The sequence below is a fragment of the Periophthalmus magnuspinnatus genome, chromosome 10, assembly GCF_009829125.3.
Source record: "Periophthalmus magnuspinnatus isolate fPerMag1 chromosome 10, fPerMag1.2.pri, whole genome shotgun sequence".
Lineage (NCBI taxonomy): Eukaryota > Metazoa > Chordata > Actinopteri > Gobiiformes > Gobiidae > Periophthalmus > Periophthalmus magnuspinnatus.
The window spans coordinates 283,077-310,964 of NC_047135.1; the positions used below are offsets into that span (position 1 = coordinate 283,077).

At 45.4% G+C, this 27,888-nt stretch overlaps 1 protein-coding gene across 1 annotated transcript; it reads left to right on the top strand.

Annotated features, from left to right (window-relative positions):
* On the top strand, positions 1–26,997 carry LOC117377597 (moesin-like). Its single transcript, XM_033974048.2, has 13 exons — positions 1–102; positions 4,342–4,437; positions 5,010–5,132; positions 10,200–10,351; positions 10,444–10,527; positions 11,547–11,693; positions 11,794–11,890; positions 15,091–15,254; positions 16,759–16,889; positions 19,405–19,565; positions 20,895–20,987; positions 22,068–22,328; positions 26,690–26,997. Exons 1-13 carry the CDS (start codon positions 40–42, stop codon positions 26,852–26,854), a joined length of 1,737 nt encoding a protein of 578 aa, XP_033829939.1. The 5' UTR covers positions 1–39; the 3' UTR covers positions 26,855–26,997.
* The last annotated feature ends 891 nt before the right edge of the window (positions 26,998–27,888 follow it).

A 27,888-nucleotide genomic window follows, 5' to 3' on the forward strand; every position in this document is an offset into this window, starting at 1 on the left:
GTTTCTGTTTCTCTTTAGATCAATGTTCGAGTGACGACGATGGACGCGGAGCTGGAGTTCGCCATCCTGCCCAGCACCACCGGAAAACAGCTGTTTGACCAGGTACAAAACAAGAAACTCTGCGTTTATCCTCAAGAGAAACGCTGTGGGTCGGGTCAGAGATGAGCTGAATCTGACCAAACCAACGACCCACAAACACACGGACAGAAACTCAGTCTGGACAAAAGAGCAAAGTTTAGTCTTTGATTTTATTTATTTATTTTTTATTATTAATCAACACTAAAAGTCAAAGTCCACAGAGGGAATCAGGAGCAAACACAAAAAGCACAAGCTCCTTCTTCTCTTCACTCTCTCCTTCTTCTCTTCACTCTCTCCATCTTCTCTTCACTCTCTCCATCTTCTCTTCACTCTCTCCATCTTCTCTTCACTCTCTCCTTCTTCTCTTCACTCTCTCCTTCTTCTCTTCACTCTCTCCTTCTTCTCTTCACTCTCTCCTTCTTCTCTTCACTCTCTCCTTCTCTTCACTCTCTCCTTCTTCTCTTCACTCTCTCCTTCTTCTCTTCACTCTCTCCTTCTTCTCTTCACTCTCTCCTTCTCTTCACTCTCTCCTTCTTCTCTTCACTCTCTCCTTCTTCTCTTCACTCTCTCCATTCTTTCCTTCCAGTTGAGGCCGTTTTGAATTCACTTTTCTTTTTTCTGATTCCACGTGTCTTTCATTAAAACAGAATACAAAAATATATTGGCCATTTCTCACAAAAAGTCAGATTTCTTCTCCAAATTCTTCACATGGTTCCTGGTGGTTTATGGACAGAGCTCTGGCCACGGGACAAAAGTCTGAGACAGATTGTTGGAGCTCGGGAGATGGGACTTTGAGAGTGAAAGTGACTCAGAGCAAAGTCACATGACGTCACGGGGCGAGGAGGGCGGAGTCACTGTGGATTTGCTGATCTGGTTTAAAGACACGATCCACAAAAAAACTGAACCTCACAGAGTTCAGTGTCGTCTCTGTCAGAAAAAACAAACACAAGATGTTTTTTTTTTCATTTCAGAACATGATAGAACTGTTCCACTGCTCCTGATGGAACTGAAGTAAAAACTCATATGATCATGGAAGTTAGTTTCTCCAGGTTAACGCTCACGTCACACTGGAGAAACAAAACAGACACAAAAGAGAATGAACCAACACCGAGAGAGAACAGCTCAGGACACAGTCTGCTGTTCATCTACATAAGAGAATAAACAGAGAGAACAGCTCAGGACACAGTCTGCTGTTCATCTACATAAGAGAATAAACAGAGAGAACAGCTCAGGACACAGTCTGCTGTTCATCTACATAAGAGAATAAACAGAGAGAACAGCTCAGGACACAGTCTGCTGTTCATCTACATAAGAGAATAAACAGAGAGAACAGCTCAGGACACAGTCTGCTGTTCATCTCAAAGACACTGACCTCTGACCACAGTGAGGATCTGCTGAGTCTAAAGTCTGAGTCTAAAGTCTGGGTCTAAAGTCTGGGTCTAAAGTCTGAGTCTAAAGTCTGGGTCTAAAGTCTGAGTCTAAAGTCTGAGTCTAAAGTCTGAGTCTAAAGTCTGGGTCTAAAGTCTGAGTCTAAAGTCTGAGTCTAAAGTCTGAGTCTAAAGTCTGAGTCTAAAGTCTGGGTCTAAAGTCTAAAGTCTGAGTCTAAAGTCTGGGTCTAAAGTCTGAGTCTAAAGTCTGAGTCTAAAGTCTGGGTCTAAAGTCTGAGTCTAAAGTCTGAGTCTAAAGTCTGAGTCTAAAGTCTGAGTCTAAAGTCTGAGTCTAAAGTCTGGGTCTAAAGTCTAAAGTCTGAGTCTAAAGTCTGGGTCTAAAGTCTGAGTCTAAAGTCTGAGTCTAAAGTCTGGGTCTAAAGTCTGAGTCTAAAGTCTGAGTCTAAAGTCTGAGTCTAAAGTCTGAGTCTAAAGTCTGAGTCTAAAGTCTGGGTCTAAAGTCTAAAGTCTGAGTCTAAAGTCTGGGTCTAAAGTCTGAGTCTAAAGTCTGAGTCTAAAGTCTGGGTCTAAAGTCTGAGTCTAAAGTCTGAGTCTAAAGTCTGAGTCTAAAGTCTGGGTCTAAAGTCTGAGTCTAAAGTCTGAGTCTAAAGTCTGGGTCTAAAGTCTGAGTCTAAAGTCTGAGTCTAAAGTCTGAGTCTAAAGTCTGGGTCTAAAGTCTGAGTCTAAAGTCTGAGTCTAAAGTCTGGGTCTAAAGTCTGAGTCTAAAGTCTGGGTCTAAAGTCTGAGTCTAAAGTCTGGGTCTAAAGTCTGAGTCTAAAGTCTGAGTCTAAAGTCTGAGTCTAAAGTCTGAGTCTAAAGTCTGAGTCTAAAGTCTGGGTCTAAAGTCTAAAGTCTGAGTCTAAAGTCTGGGTCTAAAGTCTGAGTCTAAAGTCTGAGTCTAAAGTCTGGGTCTAAAGTCTGAGTCTAAAGTCTGAGTCTAAAGTCTGGGTCTAAAGTCTGAGTCTAAAGTCTGAGTCTAAAGTCTGAGTCTAAAGTCTGAGTCTAAAGTCTGGGTCTAAAGTCTGAGTCTAAAGTCTGAGTCTAAAGTCTGGGTCTAAAGTCTGAGTCTAAAGTCTGGGTCTAAAGTCTGAGTCTAAAGTCTGAGTCTAAAGTCTGAGTCTAAAGTCTGAGTCTAAAGTCTGGGTCTAAAGTCTGAGTCTAAAGTCTGGGTCTAAAGTCTGGGTCTAAAGTCTGAGTCTAAAGTCTGAGTCTAAAGTCTGAGTCTAAAGTCTGAGTCTAAAGTCTGAGTCTAAAGTCTGAGTCTAAAGTCTGAGTCAGGTTGTAGCACCTCCACCAGAAAAGTTACGTAGTGCACCTTTAATTTTCTGTGGACTAGGTTAAAAATCTAATCTTGAGCAGCCCTGAAAGTGAAACCACTCATTTGTCAAATACCCATGAGCCTCTGGGGCGTGTCTTTCCACAGGGGGCGCTGTGGTTGTGTCTGTGTTGTACTTTTAACCAAATTAAATAAAACTTTACAAGTATAACTTTTTTCCTAACGCAGAAGCCAGTGGACTTGTTTCTTTTATGAAGTGGTTTTAGATGAATATTGTGATTTAAAATGTATAAATTATAAAAGAATGAGAACCATAGAGACACAAGGCGCCAGTTTGAGAACTTTTCACCCTAAAAAGACGCAGTATTCTGCAGAGATACTGTTTGTATTTGTATATTGTATTACTCTAAACTCACAGCTCAGCTGGAGTCGTGTCCAAAACATTTGGTTTGGAAAAAATGGGAGAAAAAAAAAAAAAGCCAAAGTGAAATATACGGCAGGAATTAACTGTCTGAAAAAACAAACCGGACCAGAAATAACTCAACATTAAATGAACCAAACGACGGATTTAAAATACGTCACAAAAGCCACAAACCTCATGAACATCAGCCGTGTTTTACCAAACACGTTTAACACGTTTAACACGTGAAAACACGACAGACGCTCCAGAGGTTTATGTCCACAGTCTGAAAAATATGAGATTATGTCCATAAAATATAAGACTATGGGACTGGAAAACCTCACGAACCAGGAAGAACTTCACATGTGTCCTTCAGGTCCAGACTAAACCAGGACTAAACCAGGACTAAACCAGGACTAAACCAGGACTAAACCAGGACTAAACCAGGACTAAACCAGGACTAAACCAGGACTAAACCAGGTCTAAACCAGGACCAAACCTGTTGAATCAGAGTCTGAGTTTTGTTCAGTTTAATCGTGGATCATTCGTCCTGTGGATGTGACTCAGACCTCGACTTTGACGATGTTTAAGTCCAGACTCAGTTTCTGCTGAGACTGAAGGTTTTTATTCTGCTTCTTCTCCTTTAATGTTCATTTTATGATGATTATTTATGATTATGTGTTTATGTTTTGATTGTTGTTGTGTCGTGATCTTTCTCATTCTCTAAAGCACTTTTATTCTGTTCTTTACAAATAAACTTGTCTTTCTTATATATCATAATCTATGAGGTTAGAAAAACTAAATCTCCATAAAATAAAGTCTCAGAATGAAGTGTAAAACTTTTTTGCAGACGCTCTTCAGATTCCAAACATATTCTTGAATATTTCACTTATAAAACATTTATTTGATTTTCTGTGACACTGGAAACATGAGGCCACCACAGAAGAGACGTCCTCCACCCGAACCTCCATCTCCGGAGGTGTTTGAGGCAGACGTCCTCCACCTGAACCTCCATCTCCGGAGGTGTTTGAGGCAGACGTCCTCCGCCCGAACCTCCGTCTCCGGAGGTGTTTGAGGCGGACGTCCTCCACCCAAACCTCCGTCTCTGGAGGTGTTTGAGGGCGACGTCCTTCACCCAAACCTCTGTGTGGTGTTTTTAGATCGTGAAGACCATCGGCCTGAGGGAGACCTGGTTCTTCGGTCTGCAGTATCAGGACAGTAAGGGCTTCGCCACCTGGCTCAAACTCAACAAGAGGGTAAGATGTTTGTCCACGTTTGGACACAGGATTTTTATATTTGATTTGTTGATTTGTTGATTTGTAGTGAGTTGTCGGGATGTTCAAGGCACCTCTGATTTTTAAAAAATGACACACAGAGGCTGGACACACAGAGACTGGACACACAGTGTGTTTGTCACGATGTTCATTTCTTTTACCAAAGTCTCTGTGACGTTTATAACAAACTTGACTTTTATATAAATGTTTGACATTGAGACATAAATGTCACAAACAGAAAAGTCCTCTGAGATCAGACTGATCCAAACACACACATCACGTTTAACTTATGGGGTAAAAACCTGACAATACATTCACCCATGTGCTCCTGACGTGTGACCTTATGTCTGACCTTGTTTGACCTCACGTGTGACCTCATGTCTGACCTTGTTTGACCTCACGTCTGACCTTATGTCTGTGCCTAAATGCCTTGACCAGATGCTTCTGTGTTTCTGTAGGTGACCATATATTTGACCTTTCATCTGACCTTTTATTTGACCTTTTATCTGACCTTTTATCTGACCTTTCATCTGACCCCACTTCATGTCCCGTAGGTGACGGCGCAGGACGTGCGGCGGGACAATCCTCTGCTCATTAAGTTCCGTGCTAAGTTCTACCCTGAGGACGTGTCGGAGGAGCTGATCCAGGAGGCCACACAGAGACTTTTCTTTTTACAGGTTTGATCCGTGACATTTACAAACTCACGCTCACGGAGAAAATCATGGCATTTGCAATTCAAAAAAAGAGAAAAAAATGAGATAGAACGCTTTTTATTTTTATGCAATTAATATTACCTCCTTCCATAACCAGCAGCCATTTTATTTATTTAATGACTTTGGCAATTTTCCATGTTGAATTAAGCAGTTAAACAGAAATGTAAAATTAGTGAGAGGAGCTCGAAATGTTTCCAGGTAAAATCAGACAAAACAAAACTAAATCTGAATGAGTCAGACTCTGGACCACAGTTTATATAAACAGACACGTCCAACCTGCTGCGTTCAAACAGGAAGTGATCATGGTGCACTTCCTGCTTCATTGACTCTGGCTCCAATTCACTTTCTATATAAAATCTGTCCTCTCTCTGTCCTCTCTCTGTCCTCTCTCTGTCTCTGCTGCTTCAGACTCATTCTGGTCTTAAATGTTCGTATTAACCCTCTACATGATCCTGGGGTTTTTATTTCACTATTGTGTCTGTAAATCAAGATCTGAACATTAATAACAGACAAATCAGGTCCTTCTGTCCCCGAGGTCGCTCCTGTTAGCGTTAGCGACAGGTTTGATTGACAGCGTTGCTAAGCGCTAACCCCCTGCTAAAGCAGCGGTGTGGGCGGGAAGGGGCGTGACCTTTTACAGCCTCGCTCCTGATTGGCTCTTTGGTTGCTATGACACTCTCGGTCTACACCTGCTCCAGCCTCGATGAGCTTCATGTGGAGCTGAAACTGTGACGTCAGACTGAGTCACTTCTCTTTGCAGCCTGTAGGTGGCGTCACACTGAGTCTGGGTCAGAGGTCAGGACTGACTCACGGCTCCGATTCCCAGGTGAGGTTTTCAGGAGAGACTGGAGCAGCTGCTCTGGAAAGACAAAATCTCACAACTTTATTTTCAAAAGTTGACACATTATAGAGACGAGCCAAAGGGACAGAAACTTTAATGAACATTTTTAAGTTTTATTTTGAAGAGGCCGACACTGAAACAAAATTCAGACGATGTGTCCGACAGAAGAACTTTAAAATGTGTGTGACGTGTGTGTAATAACACACACACACACACACACACACACACACACATGTGCTCGTGTTCCCTCGTGTGGAGCCCTGGAGCTGTTTAAGGTTTAACCCCGGGTATCTCCATGGAGAGGGTGCAGCTTTACCTGAAATGTGCCGCAGTGTAGCATTAAACTCTGTCTATGAGATGATGCAGGACAAGTTACAGGTACAAGTCTGTGCATAATGTGACATACATCAGTGTAATGCTATACTGTGGAATATTCAGATAAAGCAATGACATCTCCATGGAGACAAACAGACCAGAAAAGTGACATAATGCACCTTTAAATTCCTTTCATGTGCTTTTAAAATGTATAATGTGATTCAGAGCAGTTGGCATCAGATTTTAGTCGATGAATCAAAATGAAATCTTTGTTCATTTATGAATTCATTTTTACCAATTCTTTATGTGAAATGTTACCACGGAAACGTTATGTGAAATGTTACCGCGGAAACGCTTTGGCGCTGTCAGAGAAGACAGCGCTTCAGTCTCACGTTTCATTTATCAACGATTTAGGAGTACAGGTCACTTTGACATGTTTGAGACGAGGAGTGGAGCCAGAGGAGCCACAGGAGAGCCACAGGAGAGCTACAGGAGCCAGAGGAGAGCCAGAGGAGAGCCACAGAAGAGCTACAGGAGCCAGAGGAGAGTCGCATGACCCAGAGGAGAGCTGCAGGAGCCACAGGAGCCAGTGGAGATCCACAGAAGAGCTGCAGGAGCCAGAGGAGAGCTACAGGAGCCAGAGGAGAGCCACAGAAGAGCTCCAGGAGCCAGTGGAGGACATCGAACAGGACAGAGAGTTAAATACTAATGGCCTTTGGACATTATGACCCAGTGGACAGTTTCATGTATCTGACCTTTGACCTTACCACTGTTAAACAGATAAAACTGAACTTTTTCTGGGTTCAGTCAAACTGATATAAATTTGCCCGCAGCTCGCCGTGATGAACGACCTCCAGCCTCAGGCGTTTGTGATACAGTGTTCTCTACTTCTCTGTCGAAAAGCACCGGGCTCTGAGGACGACTGCAGGCGAGTTATAATCCTGACCAGAGTCCAGGCTCCGGGTCTGGACGCGGTCGGTCCAGGCTCCGGGTCTGGACGTGGTCGGTCCAGGCTCCGGGTCTGGACGTGGTCGGTCCAGGCTCCGGGTCTGGACGCGGTCGGTCCAGGAGACTCACTGTTGAGGTCACTCTGAGCAGCTGCAGGGTCAGAACTAAAGCAGCGACAGATTTACGACTGTCATTGTAGAAGATGAAGAAAAAAAACACAATTTGGCTTTTTATTTTCAAAGAAAAAATCCCAAATGAGAATATGCCGCCTGATAGAGCTAGGACAGGGTGGTCCAAAAGTCACTGACACTTTTAAATCCACTCCTATAATTCTTAAGTTATAATCACCAAATTTGAGCAGTAGATAAACTGAACCTTTGGCCATATACACAGTTATAATGTTACACTTGAACTTACCACTACTTAAACTAGAGAAAGTAAAAATGACCTATTTTTTTCGGTTTGTCCCTGCACCAATCCCTGGATTACCCCCAATTTAAGCAAAGCCTGATAAAGAAACACAAAGGTTTTAAGGATAATAATTTGGTGGAAATGAAATTGGCAAATCGTGAGGTGAAAAATGCTGTACTGAAGGAAAAACTGAAATATAAGTATGTCAGTATGAACACGAAACAGTCATTCCATAAAGTACATATACTGCAGGCAACGCCAAATCAAGTGCAGCAACACAGTGCAGAACTCAATGATTTTTATGCTCGTTTTGATAGTGTGGACTACTCAGGTGAATGTGAGAGGCTTCTGAGAGCACTGGAACCACTCCCCATCACAGAAGAGGATGTGAGGTGCAGCTACGCAGGTGCAAACTGGGAAAGGCCCCCGGCCCTGAGGGCATCTCAGCAAAGGTGCTAAAGAGCTGTGCGCAAGAACTGTCCCCTGTTCTTCATTCTCCATTTAAAGAGGTCTTCTTCACTGCCACCATCCCGACCATCTGGAAAATGTCAACAATAATCCCCATTCTGAAGAAGCCCAGGCCCACAGAGTCACACCTGTGGCTCACCTCCATCATAATGAAGTGTCTGGAGAAGCTACTGCTAAACATCATCCTTCCGGTTGTCAATCCACATCTCCACCCACTGCAGTTTGTTTATAAGGCCAGAAGAGGCACAGAGGATGCTGTGGCCTGTCTGCTGCATCTCCTCCTCCAGCACCTGGACTCTCCTGGACACTTCGCCCGGATACTCTTTGTGGACTTCAGCTCAGCCTTCAACTCCATCCAGAGGCACCTGATGATCCAAAAACTGCAACAACTCAACATTTCCACCAGACTCATCCATCTCATCCACAACTTCCTGAGCAGCAGACAGCAGGTCGTACGGCTGGGCCTGACCACATCCTCTGTCCTCACCACAAACACGGTGCACCACAGGGATGTGTGCTTAGCCCTTTTCTCTACACACTACACACAAACAACAACACAAGCCCATCCTCAAACATCACAGATCTCAAATACACTGCTGTCCTGGCCCTGCTCAGTCACACCTCTGTACTGGATCACATGGACACACCCACTTCACCCAGTGGTGCCCTGACCATCTGCACCTCAACATCAGTAAAACAAAGGAACTGATCTTTAACCCCCAATCACAGCAATCCATCAACATCAACAACAAACAGTACAGACAGTGGACAGTTTTAAGTACCTTGGCCTTACACTTGACAACTCACTCACATTTGAACATCACATCACGGACATTCATAAAAGACGTCAACAAAGACTATCAGTAATAAGAAAACTCAAAGGACTCTATGTTTGTCCACACCTGTTATTACTGTTGTATAAATCCATCATTCAGCCCGTCCTCCTGCTCCACCTGCTTCTATAACCAGACCAAACTCATAAAAGTAACACAGAGCTGCTAAAACCATAGCACTCCCCACACCCAGTCTCACAGATCTAAATAATCGGGCTATTGGACGCTTCGCACTCGCCATAACACAGGACGCCACTCACCCCCTCCAGGCCCATCTAACCCCTCTGCCCTCAGGACGGAGGGACAGGGCGATCAGGGGCAGGAGGACACGGTTTGGTACAAACCTGGTCCCAGCGGCCGTTGCTTTCTTAAACAACAGGCCCCTCTGAGGCATGATGTCTGTTTTTGTAATGTGTTTATGTGAGTGTGATGTTTGGTGTGTATCTGTGTGTGTGTCACACGTGTGTGTGTGTCAGACGTGCTCTGTGTGTGTGGAAAAGAATCTCCCCTTGGGAACAATAAAGTAAAGTCAAAGTCAAACAGCCTGATCCAACTCACTTTGCGTCACATTTAAAGCATTTCCGGCTCATGTCTCTTATTTGATCCTTGATGTCACGTTTTAAGTCGTTTATCATCTGAGGTTTATTCACCTTTTCTTTAAGATCGACCCACAGGAAGAAATCAGGACGAGTCAGGTCTGTGGAGATACTGCCCCCTGTCTTTGAAAAACACTTATTATTCCTTTAATGACCTTTACGCTCGGGGCGTCTCTGGTGTTAAAATGTCGACGGTAAAACTCCGCTGGGTTTGTGAGTTTGACCCATGTGACTCAAAGTCCCACTGCACAATGAGGCTCGCTCCTCGGGGCTGGATTTGCTCAGATTAATGTGGAAAGAGTCATTTTAAATGCTCTGAATAAATAAAAGAAACATTTTGAGAAACAAGAGAATTTTGTCAGTGACTTTTGGGCCACCCTGTACTACTACCACTACTATTACTACTACTACTATTACTACTACTACTATTACTACTGCTACTACTGCTACTACTGCCGCTGCTCCTCCTCCTCCTAAATGCTCTGGGTCTAAGTGATTGTCCTAACCCTTTATGTTTCTGTCCTTCCCTGTAATGACGCTGCTGTTCTCATTACTTCACTTTTGTAAAGACTCTACTTGTTTTTGTCGTACTCTTGTTTATCTTGTGTTTATGTTGTAGGTCAAAGAGTGTATCCTAAACGATGACATGTACTGCCCCCCTGAGACCGCCGTGCTGCTCGCCTCATACGCCGTGCAGGTCAAACACGGGGACTACAGGAAGGATTACCACATCCCTGGATATCTGGGTCGGGAAAAGCTCTTACCTCAGAGGTAGGCCGAGGGATGAAAGAGTTAACCACAGTTCAACTCAAATCACCTCTGTGTCGTCTGAATGTGCCGTGTCCTCTGCTCCGTAAAACCAGGGTTTTGGAGCAGCACAAGTTGAATAAGAATCAGTGGGAGGAGAGGATCCAGGTGTGGCACCAAGAGCACAAGGGAATGCTGCGGTAAGGCCCCCAAAACCCCGACTTTAAACAACTTAAAAGTTTAAAAACTCTGAAGCACAGGTCACAGTGGAGATAGTTTAAAAGAGTCCAAAAAAAGGTCCAAGACAGAGTTCCCACGGGCCTGGAAAACCTGGAAAATAACTGGCCTGTTTTTCAGACATGGAAAACGCCCAAATGTCCTGGAAAATAAACATTCTGTCCTTGAAAATGTCCCCACCCTTCGCTTTAGTGGATTATTGAATCAAACTGATGGAGACTATTTCCTCCGTCATCACCGTAAAAAGAACAACGAAACACAAACTCAAAATGATTACACCAAACTCATGTAAAACACAACAAAATGTAGGAGATTTGACCTAATTTTACGTAACTCAAATAACCCAAACCTCCTTCACTTTCTTATCTCACCTTTAGAACGCACACGTGAACCCAAACTCACGTCTGAAATGAAGTATGTCGTGTTTTCCTGCTCCTTTCGGTCTAATCTGAGCTGGAGAACAGTTTGTGGTGGTTTTCAGGCCTGAGGCGACATGAACAAAGAGAAAACACCACAATGACAAGACCAGATACATGTTTATATGTGAATCAGCCTTACACGTCTTTATGTGAAAAACTGTAAAAATGAATAAATAAAATGACGTCACGTGGTTGTAGACGACATGATTATGTGATAGAAAAAGTCCTGGAAATGATTTTGAGTAAAGCGTGAGAATCCTGCAGGAGAAAAGAGAAAAACTAGTTAAATAATCTCAAATTCTGTGTCGGACTTTGAAAAAAACATAACACAAACATTATTATATTTTATTTATTTATTATATTTTGTTATAAGACAGTGTGAAAACTTTCAAATTAAAAAGTAAAAAAAAAAAAAAAAAGGATGACTTTCCTTCTGTAAACTCTGAAACCATCAGGTAAACGAGGCTTTAACTCGGTCATGATGAAGTAATAGTAAAAAGTATAATGATAAACGTAGTAGTATTCACATACAGAGGTACTTGTACAGTGTGTACTCTGCACAGGGAGGACGCCATGTTGGAGTACCTCAAAATCGCCCAGGACCTGGAGATGTACGGAGTGAATTATTTTAGCATCAAGAACAAAAAAGGCTCCGAGCTGTGGCTGGGAGTGGACGCTCTGGGGCTGAACATCTACGACAAGAACGACAAGTACGACCAGGAGAGCGTTACTCCTGTGGTCTTTTATACCATAAAGCTGTACTTTAACAAGTACGTTTTATATCATAAAACTGTGGACTTTGTCTTTCAGGATGACTCCAAAAATCGGCTTCCCCTGGAGTGAAATAAGGAACATTTCATTCAACGATAAGAAGTTTGTCATCAAACCGATCGACAAGAAGTCACCGGTAATCCCACAGACACAGCGAACACGCTAGGATAGAATGTTTATATTCAGGAAATGGATATAGCTAACACGCTAGCCACCGTGTTACAAACAAGAAGTGATCATGGTGCACTTCCTGCTCCATCGACTCTGGCTCCAATTCACTTTCTGTGTTAATCTCTGTCCCCTCTGTGTCTCCTCTGTGTCCTCTCTCTGTCTCCTCTGTGTCCTCTGTCCTCTCTCTGTCTCTGCTGCTTCAGACTCATTCTGGTCTTAAATGTTCGTATTAACCCTCTACATGATCCTGGGGTTTTTATTTCACTATTGTGTCTGTAAATCAAGATCTGAACATTAATAACAGACAAATCAGGTCCTTCTTTCCTCGAGGTTGCTCCTGTTAGCGTTAGCAACAGGTTTGACTGACAGTGTTGCTAAGGGCCCGCTCCCTGATAAACCAGTGGTGTGGGCGGAAAGGCCGTTACCTTCAACATCCTCACTCCTGATTGGCTCTTTGGTTGCTCTGAATTCCAAACATGGACCTCTGCTCCAGATTCGCCGCTGTAACTGCTCCGGCCTCGATGAGCTTCATTTGAAGCTGAAGCTGTGGTGATGTCAGAGTCACTCAGTCACTTCTTTACACAGTCTGTGAATTCACCGCAGTTATTTATCACAATATAAAACACACTGATAACACTGCAGCTGCTCTAACTGTGAACCCAGGGAGCAGCTCCTTATCAGACAACTGATTTCTAGGTCGAGTTTCCATCACAATGTCAACAACCACTGTGTATTTACATTTTTTATGAGCTTATTCTTCATATACAATAAGGCAATTTATTCAGCCACCAATTGTGCTTAGGTTCTCCAACTTAAAAAGATTTAAGTTGGTCTGTAATTTTCATCATAGTTTCACTTCAACTATGAGACAGAATGAAAGAATCCAGGAAATCACATTGGAGGATTTTTTATTAATTAATTGGTAAAATAAGTATTTGTTCACCTACAAACAAAGATCTGTGTCTCTCAGACCTGTACCTTCTTCTCTCAGAGGCTCCTCTGTCCTCCACTCGTTCTCTGTATTAATGGCCCCTGTTTGAACTCGTCCTCAGTATAAAAGACACATGTCCACAACCTCAAACAGTCAGACTCAAACTCCACTATGGACAAGACCAAAGAGCAAAGGAACCACAAACAAAACTGTAGACACCAGGCCCCGAACACTCAATCTGCAACAGGTAAGAGCTGGAGTCAACAAATCAACTGTGGAGCAAGTATTACAAAATGGAACAAGACCAAGACCTGGGGCTCCACCAAGATCTGACCCCGTGGGGTCAAAATGACACAAGAACAAAGAGCAAAAACCCCAGAACCACACGACCGAGTGAATGACCTGCAGAGAACTGGGACCAAAGTAACAAAGGGACCATCAGTAACACACTACACCACCAGGGACTCAAATCCTGCAGTGCCAGACGTGTCCCCTGATTAAGACGGGACATGTCCAGGCCCGTCTGAAGTTTGATAGAAGCATTTGGATGATCCAGAAGAGGATTGGGACAATGTCACATGGTCAGATCAAACCAAAATACAACTGTTTGGTAAAAACCTGTTGTGTTTGGAGGAGAAAGAATGAAGAGTCTCATCCAAAGAACATCAGACCTACTGTGAATCATGAGGGTGGAAACATCATGCTTTGGGGCTGTTTTTCTGCAAAGGGACCAGGACGACTGATCCGTGTAAAGGAAAGAATGAACGGGGCCAAGTATCATGAGATTTTTAGTGAAAACCTCCTTCCATCAGTGAGGACATTGAAGATGAAACGTGTCTGGGTCTTTCAGCGTGACAATGATCCAAACACATCGCCCGGGAAATGAAGGAGAGGCTTCATAAGAAGCATTTCAAGGTCCTGGAGTGGCCCAGTCTCCAGATCTCAACCCCATAGAAAATCTTTGGAGGGAGTTGAAAGTCCGTGTTGTCCCAAAACATCACTGCTCTAGAGGAGATCTGCAGGAGGAACGGACCAAACTACAGTAACAGAGAAAACCTCTGGAGACAGAAAACGACCTGTCACTGCAACAAAGAGAATATAACAAAGTATGAGATGAACTTTTGTTATTGACCAAATACTTATTTTACACCAATTGAGAGCTGACTAAATACTTTTTGGTCCACTGTTTTTACGGATGAGAATAATTTACAAAACAATCCTGTGTTCATCTAAAAGATAAAAGCACAAATAACAATGACACTGGTTGTCTGAGTGTTATGAGACACGTTTAGACGGGGTTGTTGTTGTTGAAATGGTTAAAATCATCATAAAATAAAGTAAATTCTCACAGCGTTATGTTCCATCGCCCTGACCCTCCACACACTGAAAACAGCCGTCAGTTTGGCTGCAATGGACCAAAGTGGCTAAAACACAGGACGGCTGCAGAGATGCGCCGCTCTAATTACTCCAAATTCTGAACATACCAAATATTAAAGTTCTAAGTGGATAAAACAGGTGAACTCACTCGATCTCACATGTGTTGTTCTCGGAGCGGCCACCTGTACGAGGCTCGGTTCACCTGAGCGAAGCCTGGACCTCGTCAAATGAAATGAAATGAAAATGTTTTGAAATAATCTGGACTCATTGACTATGAGCAAAGAGAAAAACAAAGTGCAATTATCAATACTTCTATGTCTTTAAGGTACACCGTGTAACTTCTCTGGTCCAGGGGGATCAGCCGCCTGCTTGTCTCCATGGAGATGTGAAGAATGTTCCACAGTGTAGCCTTAAATTGTTTATTCAGTCACAGATGTTTTAATCGCTCAAATATAACTTGAAAATATCTGACCTGTAACTTGACCTAAAGCCACACTGCTCAACATTCCAGGCAAAACAATGACATCTCCATAGCGACAAGAAGGCGGTGTTAAAAACAGTAAAAAGTTACATATTGCAGCTTTAATAATTTGCCCTCTGCTGTCAGTTTAATTAGAAACATTTATGAAAACTACTGAAGAAATCGTTTATTAAGAATAATTCAAGTTTAGGCTTAATATGTCCTGGCTCCTGACTCCTAATGCCTGACTCCCGGCTCCCGGCTCCCGGCTCCCGGCTCCCGGCTCCCGGCTCCCGGCTCCCGGCTCCCGGCTCCTTACTTTTGATTATGTTGTCATTGTTCTAAAGTGATTTAAAGTTATTGTAAACACCCTTTGTATTTGTGTGTGTTGTTCCAGGACTTTGTGTTCTATGTTCCTCGTCTTCGCATAAACAAACGGATCCTGGCTCTGTGTATGGGGAACCACGAGTTGTACATGCGGCGCCGTAAACCCGACAGCATCGAGGTCCAGCAGATGAAGGCCCAGGCCCGCGAGGACAAGAGCAAGAGGCAGATGGAGCGGTGAGACCGGAAAAATCACACCAGGCCCACCCTTTTACCCCCATAAAACCACCCTTTTACCAACAGTACCCCCGTCCTTTTACCCCTGTAGACCCGCCCTTGTACCCCTACGTCCGAGTCTGTACATCTTTTGGTCAATCTTCATTTCATTTCGCTGCACCCAACGACTCGAACATGCTACAAAAAACACTAAATCTTAGTATTCTGACTCCAACAGCTTCATTCATCAACTCAATAAAATCTATAGTACGTGACCAATGCACTTGTTTTTAACTCTGTTTTTAACTCTCTGTAAATAGTGGAAAATAGTTCTTAGTGTTGTTGTTTTGTCTTTGCCTGTGTGGATGTTATTCTGTCGTATGTTGAAATTTCTGCCTCTTGGCCAGGTCGTCGTTGAAAATGAGAATTGGTTCTCAACCGACCTACCTGATAAAATAAAGGTTAAATAAATAAATAAAACTGTACCCCGCCCTTTTACCCCTGTAGACCCGCCCTTTTACCCCTTTAACTGTTGCTAACTTGCTAATTCCCTTACAGTTAGGGAATTAGCATGCTAGTAACAGTTTGGGAGTTAGCATGCTAGTAACAGTTTGGGAGTTAGCATGCTAGTAACAGTTTGGGAGTTAGCATGCTAGTAACAGTTTGGGAGTTAGCATGCTAGTAACAGTTTGGGAGTTAGCATGCTAGTAACAGTTTTGTCCTGATCTCAGACACATCTGCTGCCCACGTTCAATCTGGGAGTAAAATGATAAATTTTACCAAATTGGCAAACGGAGGAAAACTTGGCAGAATCTTTAAGAAATTTCAAATCTTAATTATGTTTTAGAAAAATGATTAGTTTAACAAGGCATAAGCTCTGAACACAGGCAGAGACGAGGAAACTTTAAATGTGTTGAGCTACATAATACTACTCTGATACTGCAGTAAAATGTATTTTAAGTGTTCTGGTGCGTGAGTACTGCACTGTACTGTGTTCTGAATACTCTGAATACTTTTACACACAGTTACATCATGTGGCCGTGTTTAAACATGTTATTACAATCAGCTGTGTTTTGTTTCTCTGATTGTTCTGTTTATATTTATGTATAATTTGAGAAGGAAAAATCAGAGCCTCGCCACGAGAGCCTCGCCACGAGAGCCTCGCCACGAGAGCCTCGCCACGAGAGCCTCGCCACGAGAGCCTCAGAGCCTCGCCACGAGAGCCTCGCCACGAGACTCAGAGTACTCAGAGTACTCATGCAGCACTCTACAGAGTACTCTGAGTACTCGTGCAGCACTCTACAGAGTACTCTGAGTACTCGTGCAGCACTCTACAGAGTACTCTGAGTACTCATGCAGTACTCTACAGAGTACTCTGAGTACTCGTGCAGTACTCTACAGAGTACTCTGAGTACTCGTGTTCAGAGCCTCTGTTCTCTGAGCTTTAAAGAAGCAGCATTATTTATTTATTTTTGGTATTTGTGATGTGTTTTTGATGTGTACTTATGCACAATTGTGCTGTCAGGGCTCTGCTCGAGAGTGAGAAGAAAAAGCGCGAAAAAGCGGAGAAGGAAACAGAGACGATGGCCCGAGAGACGATGGAGCTGATGGAGCGACTGAGACAGATCGAGGAGCAGACAAAGAGAGCGCAGGACGGTCTGATTTATGAAAAATACTAATGTTCAGCCTCTGTCTGAGGGATTAAAAACACTGTACACGCTTAAAAGTACTAATATGATCTGTGTACTGTGTGTACTTTGTGTACTGTGTGCACTGTGTGTACTTTGTGTACTGTGTGTACTGTGTGTACTGTATGTACTGTGTGTACTTTGTGTACTGTGTGTACTGTGTGCACTGTGTGTACTTTGTGTACTGTGTGTACTGTGTGTACTGTATGTACTGTGTGTACTGTGTGTACTGTATGTACTGTGTGTACTGTATGTACTGTGTGTACTGTGTGTACTTTGTGTACTGTGTGTACTGTATGTACTGTGTGTACTGTATGTACTGTGTGTACTGTGTGTACTTTGTGTACTGTGTGTACTTTGTGTACTGTATGTACTGTGTGTACTGTGTGTACTTTGTGTATCATGTGTACTTTGTGTACTGTATGTACTGTGTGCACTGTGTGTACTTTGTGTACTGTGTGTACTGTATGTACTGTGTGTACTGTGTGTACTGTGTGTACTTTGTGTACTGTGTGTACTGTATGTACTGTGTGTACTGTATGTACTGTGTGTACTGTGTGTACTTTGTGTACTGTGTGTACTTTGTGTACTGTATGTACTGTGTGTACTGTGTGTACTTTGTGTATCATGTGTACTTTGTGTACTGTATGTACTGTGTGCACTGTGTGTACTTTGTGTACTGTGTGTACTGTGTGTACTGTGTGTACTGTGTGCACTGTGTGTACTTTGTGTACTGTGTGTACTGTGTGTACTGTATGTACTGTGTGTACTGTGTGTACTGTGTGTACTTTGTGTACTGTGTGTAGCTCATTAATGCCAAACTGCGGAACATTCCAACCAAAACATTTACATCTCCATAGAAACCTCCTGTCAGAAAACCTGTTTGTCCTTGTGTAGTTTGTTTCAGTTCTGCTTCAGTCCCAAACCCTCTGAGCTCATCTGAAGCTCGTTCAGACAAGTCTGACCCTAAACACTAAACCCTGTGTCCTAAACCCTAAACCCTGAACCCTAAACCCTGTGTCCTAAACCCTAAACCCTGAGCCCTAAACCCTAAACTTAACCCCTCAGGCTTTGGTTCTGGTCTAATTGTCTTCAGTTCTGTGTCGTAGTTTGGATTGACTCATGTAAAGTTCTTTCTGTGCTTCAGTTTCAGTAGTGTCATGTCTCTGTGTGTTTCAGTTTCAGTAGTGTCATGTCTCTGTGCTTCAGTTTCAGTAGTGTCATGTCTCTGTGTGTTTCAGTAGTGTCGTGTCTCTGTGTGTTTCAGTAGTGTCGTGTCTCTGTGTGTTTCAGTAGTGTCATGTCTCTGTGTGTTTCAGTAGTGCCGTGTCTCTGTGTGTTTCAGTAGTGTCGTGTCTCTGTGTGTTTCAGTAGTGTCGTGTCTCTGTGTGTTTCAGTAGTGTCATGTCTCTTTGTTTCAGTAGTGTCGTGTCTCTGTGTGTTTCAGTAGTGTCGTGTCTCTGTGTGTTTCAGTAGTGTCGTGTCTCTGTGTGTTTCAGTAGTGTCATGTCTCTGTGTGTTTCAGTAGTGTCATGTCTCTGTGTTTCAGTAGTGTCATGTCTCTGTGTTTCAGTAGTGTCGTGTCTCTGTGTGTTTCAGTAGTGTCGTGTCTCTGTGTGTTTCAGTAGTGTCATGTCTCTGTGTTTCAGTAGTGTCGTGTCTCTGTGTGTTTCAGTAGTGTCGTGTCTCTGTGTGTTTCAGTAGTGTCATGTCTCTGTGTTTCAGTAGTGTCGTGTCTCTGTGTGTTTCAGTAGTGCCGTGTCTCTGTGTGTTTCAGTAGTGTCATGTCTCTGTGTGTTTCAGTAGTGCCGTGTCTCTGTGTGTTTCAGTAGTGTCGTGTCTCTGTGTGTTTCAGTAGTGTCGTGTCTCTGTGTGTTTCAGTAGTGTCATGTCTCTTTGTTTCAGTAGTGTCGTGTCTCTGTGTGTTTCAGTAGTGTCGTGTCTCTGTGTGTTTCAGTAGTGTCGTGTCTCTGTGTGTTTCAGTAGTGTCATGTCTCTGTGTGTTTCAGTAGTGTCATGTCTCTGTGTTTCAGTAGTGTCATGTCTCTGTGTTTCAGTAGTGTCGTGTCTCTGTGTGTTTCAGTAGTGTCGTGTCTCTGTGTGTTTCAGTAGTGTCATGTCTCTGTGTTTCAGTAGTGTCGTGTCTCTGTGTGTTTCAGTAGTGTCGTGTCTCTGTGTGTTTCAGTAGTGTCGTGTCTCTGTGTGTTTCAGTAGTGTCATGTCTCTGTGTGTTTCAGTAGTGCCGTGTCTCTGTGTGTTTCAGTAGTGTCGTGTCTCTGTGTGTTTCAGTAGTGTCGTGTCTCTGTGTGTTTCAGTAGTGTCATGTCTCTGTGTTTCAGTAGTGTCGTGTCTCTGTGTGTTTCAGTAGTGTCATGTCTCTGTGTTTCAGTAGTGTCGTGTCTCTGTGTGTTTCAGTAGTGTCGTGTCTCTGTGTGTTTCAGTAGTGTCATGTCTCTGTGTTTCAGTAGTGTCGTGTGTTTCAGAGCTGGAGGAGCAGACTCGTCGTGCTCTGGAGCTGGAGAAAGAGTGCACCACGGCCCAAGAAGAAGCTGAGCGTTTGGACCAAGATCGAAGAGACGCCGTCGAGGCCAAGGCCGCTCTGCTCCACCAATCAGAGACTCAGATCAGGAACCAGGACTGTCTGGTGAGACGCACTTTTCACTGTGTTCTTTGTTTTTTCTGGTGTTGTTCTAAATAATCGACTTCTCTTTGTCCAGAGTTTTACATTTTAATTTGGCAGAAGAATCTTCATCACATTCGATTAATCAGCTTCAGGACTGAATCACAAACACATTTATTTATGTTTGAGACGACGTCACCAGATTTAAATATATTTGGTTCAGTGGTGACACGGGCGGGTCGGGGGAGGGGCTAAGTACTTAAGTGTTTAATGATCTGTTATTAGAGTCGAATGAACCTTAAGGTGTGAACTGACACCTGAGTCACTGAGTCATGTGTTCGTCCAAATGAGTCACCTGACCACATGAGTCACCTGACCACATGAGTCACCTGACCACATGAGTCACCTGACCACATGAGTCACCTGACCACATGAGTCACCTGACCACATGAGTCACCTGACCACATGAGTCACCTGACCACACCCGTCCACTGAAACATGGGGGCCCGGGGCAAGAAGTGTCACATGGGCCCCTCTGAAATAAGTAATATGAAGAGGGTCCTAAGACCCTCGGTACATACACACACACACACACACGTGCACACACCCCCACTCTCAGTGACAGAGCGCACACACACGTGCACACACACGTGCACACACACACACTCTCAGTGGCAGAGCGCACACACACGTGCACACCCACGTGCACACACACACACACACTCTCAGTGGCAGAGCGCACACACACATATGCACACACGTGCACACACACACTCTCTCAGTGGCAGAGCACACACACACGTGCACACACACACACACACACTCTCAGTGGCAGAGCGCACACACACATGCACACACACGTGCACACACACACACACTCTCAGTGGCAGAGCACACACACACGTGCACACACACACACACACACTCTCAGTGGCAGAGCGCACACACACATGCACACACGTGCACACACACACTCTCTCAGTGGCAGAGCGCACACACGTGCACACACACACACCCTCAGTGGCAGAGCGCACACACACGTGCACACACACACTCTCAGTGGCAGAGCGCACACACGTGCACACACACACACCCTCAGTGGCAGAGCGCACACACACATGCACACACACGTGCACACACACACACTCTCAGTGGCAGAGCGCACACACACATGCACACACGTGCACACACACACACTCTCAGTGGCAGAGCGCACACACACGCGCACACACACACACACACTCTCAGTGGCAGAGCGCACACACACGTGCACACACACACACTCTCAGTGGCAGAGCGCTGTGACCTGAGAGCAGGAGCACTCTTGACGTTCCTTTGTGCCTGTGTGTGCAGGCCACGGAGCTGGCAGAGCTCACTTCTAAGATTTCGCAGCTGGAAGACGCCAAGAAGAGAAAGGATGAGGAAGCGAAGAAATGGCAGAAGAGGGTGAGGATTAATGAAAGAAGAGAGAGAGAAAGAATGAATGAAACATGAGCAGACATGTTCTCCAGACGAGGTAAAACCGAGATTCTTCACACTGAGGCCGAGTTCACAGGCCAAGTGCAGTTTGATGCTCATTTAAATTTAAAGATGTTGCCAGAAGAACAAAATGTCTGAGGGTGAAACTGGCTGATAATCATATGCACGTAACACATCACAGCACATAGTCTCAGGAAGTACCTGCAAACACGAACCGAAAGTGTCAGGAAATCATCTTTACTGTTGCGCAAGTATCTGCAGTTTGTTTAAAGAGCGTTTACGTGGCAAAACACTCAGGTTCTCACTGAAGCTCTGTCACTGCTGTGGACACGCTGGTTCAGAGCAGAGCTGGGACGATCCACAGTAATATCATTTATCGTGATAAAAAAGGTCGACAATAATCGTTCATGGGACATTTTATATAATCGTGAGAATCTCTGATAAAGACAATGTGGTTTATGTCGTTTATATCTCCAGAATGAACAGAACAAACTTCTCCTGATTTCTTCTGGATCACTGTTTTCACTTAGAACAAAGTACAAAACTATAACAGCTGTTTAAATATGGACTCTGTTCAGAATATTAAAATTATAATTATTCATATCCAGAACTTTTTAAACCGTTTTGGCCATGATAGCCCCACGTCACTGTTGTCCCGTGTCTGGGTCAGAGCACAAACATTTGGAGTAAAGTTGGGCTCATTTTCACAAACAGCTGATTCATTTGAAACGGCTAAAACGCGTGAGAATCTGAGTCATCGTTCATTCAAAATATTCCCATATTTGTTCTGACGGTCAGTGGAGCGAATGGAAACAGAAACCTCCCTGAACATCTGAGCCACCAGACCATTAGCAACAGCAGCTTATTTGTTCATTTTTGCCTTGAAAAATATGCATTCTTACTGTATAAAGGCTCGCCTCTCCATTGATCTGATCTGTAACTTGGCCTGGTGGAGTCACCTGCTTGTCTCCATGGAGATGTATAAGTTTAAGTCAGTAACATTTCCGTGGAGACCAGCAGAAAAGTTCTGTGATGTTTTTGTTCCAGGCGTTTATGGCTGAGAACGACCTGGAGCGAACCAAAGAGGAGCTGAAGTCCAAACTGATGGGCGTGAACATCCAGGACATGTCTGTGCACGCTCACACGCACGCTCACATGCACACTCACATGCACGAACACGACGAGACGGACGAGACCAGCGCCGAGGCGAGCGCGGAGCTCACCGTCCCCGGGATGGTCTGTGACCGGAGCGAAGAGGAGAGAACGACGGAGGCCCAGAAGAACCAGAGGCTCCAGAAGAACCTCAAGGTACCAGACGACGAGCCGCCGTGTGAGCCGCAGTGAGCCGCAGTGTGAGCCGCAGTGTGAGCCGCAGTGTGAGCCGCAGTGTGAGCTGCAGTGTGAGCCGCAGTGTGAGCCGCAGTGAGACCAACCTGTGTGAGCCGCAGTGAGCCGCAGTGAGACTAACCTGTGTGAGCCGCAGTGTGAGCCACAGTGTGAGCCGCAGTGTGAGCCGCAGTGAGACCAACCTGTGTGAGCCGCCGTGTGAGCCGCAGTGAGCCGCAGTGAGACTAACCTGTGTGAGCCGCAGTGTGAGCCACAGTGTGAGCCACAGTGTGAGCCGCAGTGTGAGCTGCAGTGTGAGCCGCAGTGAGACTAACCTGTGTGAGCCGCAGTGTGAGCCGCAGTGTGAGCCGCAGTGTGAGCTGCAGTGTGAGCCGCAGTGAGACTAACCTGTGTGAGCCGCCGTGTGAGCCGCAGTGAGCCGCAGTGAGACTAACCTGTGTGAGCCGCAGTGTGAGCCACAGTGTGAGCCGCAGTGTGAGCCGCAGTGAGACCAACCTGTGTGAGCCGCCGTGTGAGCCACAGTGTGAGCCACAGTGTGAGCCGCAGTGAGCCGCAGTGAGACTAACCTGTGTGAGCCGCCGTGTGAGCCGCAGTGAGCCGCAGTGAGACTAACCTGTGTGAGCCGCAGTGTGAGCCACAGTGTGAGCCACAGTGTGAGCCGCAGTGTGAGCTGCAGTGTGAGCCGCAGTGAGACTAACCTGTGTGAGCCGCAGTGTGAGCCGCAGTGTGAGCCACAGTGTGAGCCGCAGTGTGAGCCGCAGTGTGAGCCGCAGTGTGAGCCGCAGTGAGACTAACCTGTGTGAGCCGCAGTGTGAGCCGCAGTGTGAGCCGCAGTGTGAGCCGCAGTGTGAGCCTAACCTGTGTGAGCCGCTCTGTTCGTATCGTGTTAATGCCGTCTCTGTGCCGTGTTCGTTCCGTGTTCGTTCCGTGTTTGTGCCGTGTTCGTTCCGTGTTCGTTCCGTGTTCGTTCCGTGTTTGTGCCGTGTTCGTTCCGTGTTTGTGCCGTGTTCGTTCCGTGTCTGTGCCGTGTTTGTGCCGTGTTCGTGCCATGTTCGTGCCGTGTTTGTTCCGTGTTCGTTCCGTGTTCGTGTCGTGTTCGTTCCGTGTCTGTGCCGTGTTCGTTCCGTGTCTGTGCCGTGTTTGTGCCGTGTTCGTTCCGTGTTTGTGCCGTGTTCATTCCGTGTCTGTGCCGTGTTTGTGCCGTGTTCGTGCCGTGTTTGTGCCGTGTTCGTTCCGTGTTTGTGCCGTGTTCGTGCCGTGTTTGTGCCGTGTTCGTTCCGTGTTCGTGCCGTGTTCGTTCCGTGTTTGTGCCGTGTTCGTTCCGTGTCTGTGCCGTGTTTGTGCCGTGTTCGTGCCGTGTTCGTTCCGTGTTTGTGCCGTGTTCGTGCCGTGTTTGTTCCGTGTTCGTTCCGTGTTCGTGTCGTGTTCGTTCCGTGTCTGTGCCGTGTTCGTTCCGTGTTTGTTCCTTGTTTGTGCCGTGTTCGTTCCGTGTTTGTGCCGTGTTCGTTCCGTGTCTGTGCCGTGTTCGTTCCGTGTCTGTGCCGTGTTTGTGCCGTGTTCGTTCCGTGTTTGTGCCGTGTTTGTGCCGTGTTCATTCCGTGTCTGTGCCGTGTTTGTGCCGTGTTCGTGCCGTGTTTGTGCCGTGTTCGTTCCGTGTTTGTGCCGTGTTCGTTCCGTGTTTGTGCCGTGTTCGTGCCGTGTTTGTGCCGTGTTCGTTCCGTGTTCGTGCCGTGTTCGTTCCGTGTTTGTGCCGTGTTCGTTCCGTGTCTGTGCCGTGTTTGTGCCGTGTCTGTGCCGTGTTCGTTCCATGTTCGTTCCGTGTTCGTTCCGTGTTCGTTCCGTGTCTGTGCCGTGTTCGTTCCATGTTCGTTCCTTGTTTGTGCCGTGTTCGTTCCGTGTTTGTGCCGTGTTCGTTCCGTGTCTGTGCCGTGTTTGTGCCGTGTTCGTTCCGTGTCTGTGCCGTGTTCGTTCCGTGTTCGTTCCGTGTTTGTGCCGTGTCTGTGCCGTGTTTGTGCCTTGTTCGTGCCGTGTTTGTGCCTTGTTCGTGCCGTGTTTGTGCCGTGTTCGTTCCGTGTTCGTTCCGTGTTTGTGCCGTGTTCGTTCCGTGTTTGTGCCGTGTTCGTTCCGTGTTCGTTCCGTGTTTGTGCTGTGTTCGTTCCGTGTTTGTGCCGTGTTCGTTCCGTGTTTGTGCCGTGTTCGTTCCGTGTCTGTGCCGTGTTTGTGCCGTGTTCGTGCCGTGTTTGTGCCGTGTTCGTTCCGTGTTTGTGCTGTGTTCGTTCCGTGTTTGTGCCGTGTTCGTTCCGTGTCTGTGCCGTGTTTGTTCCGTGTTCGTTCCGTGTTCGTGTCGTGTTCGTTCCGTGTCTGTGCCGTGTTCGTTCCTTGTTTGTGCCGTGTTCGTTCCGTGTTTGTGCCGTGTTCGTTCCGTGTCTGTGCCGTGTTCGTTCCGTGTCTGTGCCGTGTTTGTGCCGTGTTCGTTCCGTGTTTGTGCCGTGTTTGTGCCGTGTTCATTCCGTGTCTGTGCCGTGTTTGTGCCGTGTTCGTGCCGTGTTTGTGCCGTGTTCGTTCCGTGTTTGTGCCGTGTTCGTTCCGTGTTTGTGCCGTGTTCGTTCCGTGTTTGTGCCGTGTTCGTTCCGTGTTTGTGCCGTGTTTGTGCCGTGTCTGTGCCGTGTTTGTGCCGTGTTCGTTCCGTGTTTGTGCTGTGTTTGTGCCGTGTTCGTTCCGTGTTTGTGCTGTGTTTGTGCCGTGTTCGTTCCGTGTTTGTGCCGTGTCTGTGCCGTGTTCGTTCCATGTTCGTTCCGTGTTCGTTCCGTGTCTGTGCCGTGTTTGTGCCGTGTTTGTGCCGTGTTCGTTCCGTGTTTGTGCCGTGTTCGTTCCGTGTTTGTGCCGTGTTCGTTCCGTGTCTGTGCCGTGTTTGTGCCGTGTTCGTTCCGTGTTTGTGCCGTGTTCGTTCCGTGTTTGTGCTGTGTTTGTGCCGTGTTCGTTCCGTGTCTGTGCTGTGTCTGTGCCGTGTTCGTTCCGTGTTTGTGCCGTGTCTGTGCCGTGTTCATGCCGTGTTTGTGCCATGTTCGTGCCGTGTTCGTTCCGTGTTCGTGCCGTGTTTGTGCCGTGTTCGTGCCGTGTTCGTTCCGTGTTTGTGCCGTGTTCGTTCCGTGTTTGTGCCGTGTTCGTTCCATGTTCGTGCCGTGTTCGTTCCATGTTCGTGCCGTGTTTGTGCCGTTTTCGTGGAGCCGTCCTTCATTAGGTCCATTTGTTGTGGATGATGTGACCAGGAAATGCCCTGAAGCTTTTAACAGCCCAAAGTAAATAAACTCAAACTGAGTCCGTTTAGTGAATAATGCCTCATTTAAATAATATTTAAATAATCTGATTGTGTAAATAAGCAAATAAAAGCTTTTAAACTGGTTTGGACAAATGCTCCAGGACTAAGTGCTCCTCGTTTAATGGTGAATATAGAATCATTAAACACTTTGTTTATTATGGCCCTTTGGTTCAAATCTTATTCAGGTCTAATTTCTGTTAAACTCAAACTGCTCTTTGCAACAGGAAGTCACTTTTCTTATTAGAAAAATTAATCGATTCATATTTGTGATGCGTGCAGTAGTGCAGTACTTTGGTAAAAGTACATGAAGTAGTGATTCTTTTTGGTGCAGTGGCTCATGGGTAAAGTTTAATCACAGAAACGTCTCAGACATTTCCTCTCATTGGACTATTTAAGCAACAGATAAACAGACCCCCCACATGCTCCTCCCACCTGTCAGGTGACCCCACATGCTCCTCCCACCTGTCAGGTGACCCCACATGCTCCTCCCACCTGTCAGGTGACCCCACATGCTCCTCCCCCCTGTCAGGTGACCCCCCCATGCTCCTCCCACCTGTCAGGTGACCCCCCCCACATGCTCCTCCCACCTGTCAGGTGACCCCCCCACATGCTCCTCCCACCTGTCAGGTGACCCCACATGCTCCTCCCACCTGTCAGGTGACCCCACATGCTCCTCCCACCTGTCAGGTGACCCCACATGCTCCTCCCACCTGTCAGGTGACCCCCACATGCTCCTCCCACCTGTCAGGTGAGTGGAAGTGATGCAGATAAAGACAGATCTGAATCATTATGAAATGCTTTATTGAAACAAATTTCTTGAGGTTTTGGATTTATTTTCCAGTTTGGTTTTAAGTCTTAAAAAGTTAATAAATTGTTGGATTTCATAAAGTCACAACATATTGGCCAATCGTGGAACGAGGGGAAGACAAACACGTTTTGAATAAATACAAGGAGGTCAGTGACCCGGCTCCTGAGGTAATGATTACATCACGTTTTGTTCTAGGCCCTCAGTTTCGATCTGGCTGAAGCTGTGGATGAGACCAAGAAGACGCCTCTGGACCTGATCCACGCCGAAAATGTGAAGGCGGGACGGGACAAATACAAAACCTTACGCCAGATACGCCAAGGCAACACCAAACAGCGCATCGACGAGTTTGAGTCCATGTGAAAATATGTGCAGAAATCAGTCTGAAGCATGTGAAACTGAAATCAGTCTGAAGCATGTGAAACTGAAATCAGTCTGAAGCATGTGAAACTGAAATCAGTCTGAAGCATGTGAAACTGAAATCAGTCTGAATCGTGTAAAACTCTAAGCCCTGAACATATAAACAGAAAATAAATGATCATTGAAATTGACTCAATCCGACTGAGTTCAGATCTGAATCAGTCGTTGTTTGGTTTTATTTGTTAATTGACAGAATGTAGTCGACGTAGATGCATCTGTTTAATTTAACAGTACATTTTCTGGGGAGGGGTCAGCCGCTCGTCTCCATGAAGATGGTATAACTTTGCCAGGAATGTTCCACAGTTCGGCATTAAACATATTAATCTCCATGGAAACAGGCAGGTAGCGCCCCCTAGCCACGTTACAGCTCAGATTTGTTTGACAAGAAAAAAAAATTCTACACTTAAACAATACGTAGAAACGCTCCAGAATGCAGCTTTAAGGCCATAGTTCATAAACTCCACTGAGGTCCACAGTGATGATCTAGAGAAGACACTAGAGATAAACCATGTGACCTGCAGGACACACCCTGAGGTGTGACCTGCCCAAGTGAACGAGCTCCTCGGCTGTAATCTGATATAATCTGATATAATCTGATATAATCTGATATAATCTGATATAATTTGATATAATCTGAAATCATCTATTTCTTTAAATTTACTGCACTGTTCAAATGACTGTATCAAATTAACACATCTAATAAATATACAATAACAAACACATGATGTAAGTGGCTTCTCTTTTCACATTTGTAAAGGGTAATATTAAAATAAACATAAAACATTAAAATCATCTTTAATGGACTTTTGTAGCTGTGAAATAACTGAGTCACGTTCTGCCCCACACTAACCTATTTTGGCTCTTTTATGGGATCCGAATCTTTTGGATCTGTTCCTTTTACAGAGCCGTTCAAAAGGCTCTTTATATTTATTTATGTGATGGAAACCAAAGTGAGAACTCGATTATCTGCAAACTGA

Bases quoted from the DNA above. Each gene is read 5' to 3' on its own strand.
- LOC117377597 (XM_033974048.2), top strand. From the start codon at position 40: ATGGACGCGGAGCTGGAGTTCGCCATCCTGCCCAGCACCACCGGAAAA. The intron at 103-4,341 runs GTACAAAACAAG...TGGTGTTTTTAG, and splicing joins GAAAACAGCTGTTTGACCAG to ATCGTGAAGACCATCGGCCT. The intron at 16,890-19,404 runs GTCTGATTTATG...CGTGTGTTTCAG, and splicing joins GACAAAGAGAGCGCAGGACG to AGCTGGAGGAGCAGACTCGT.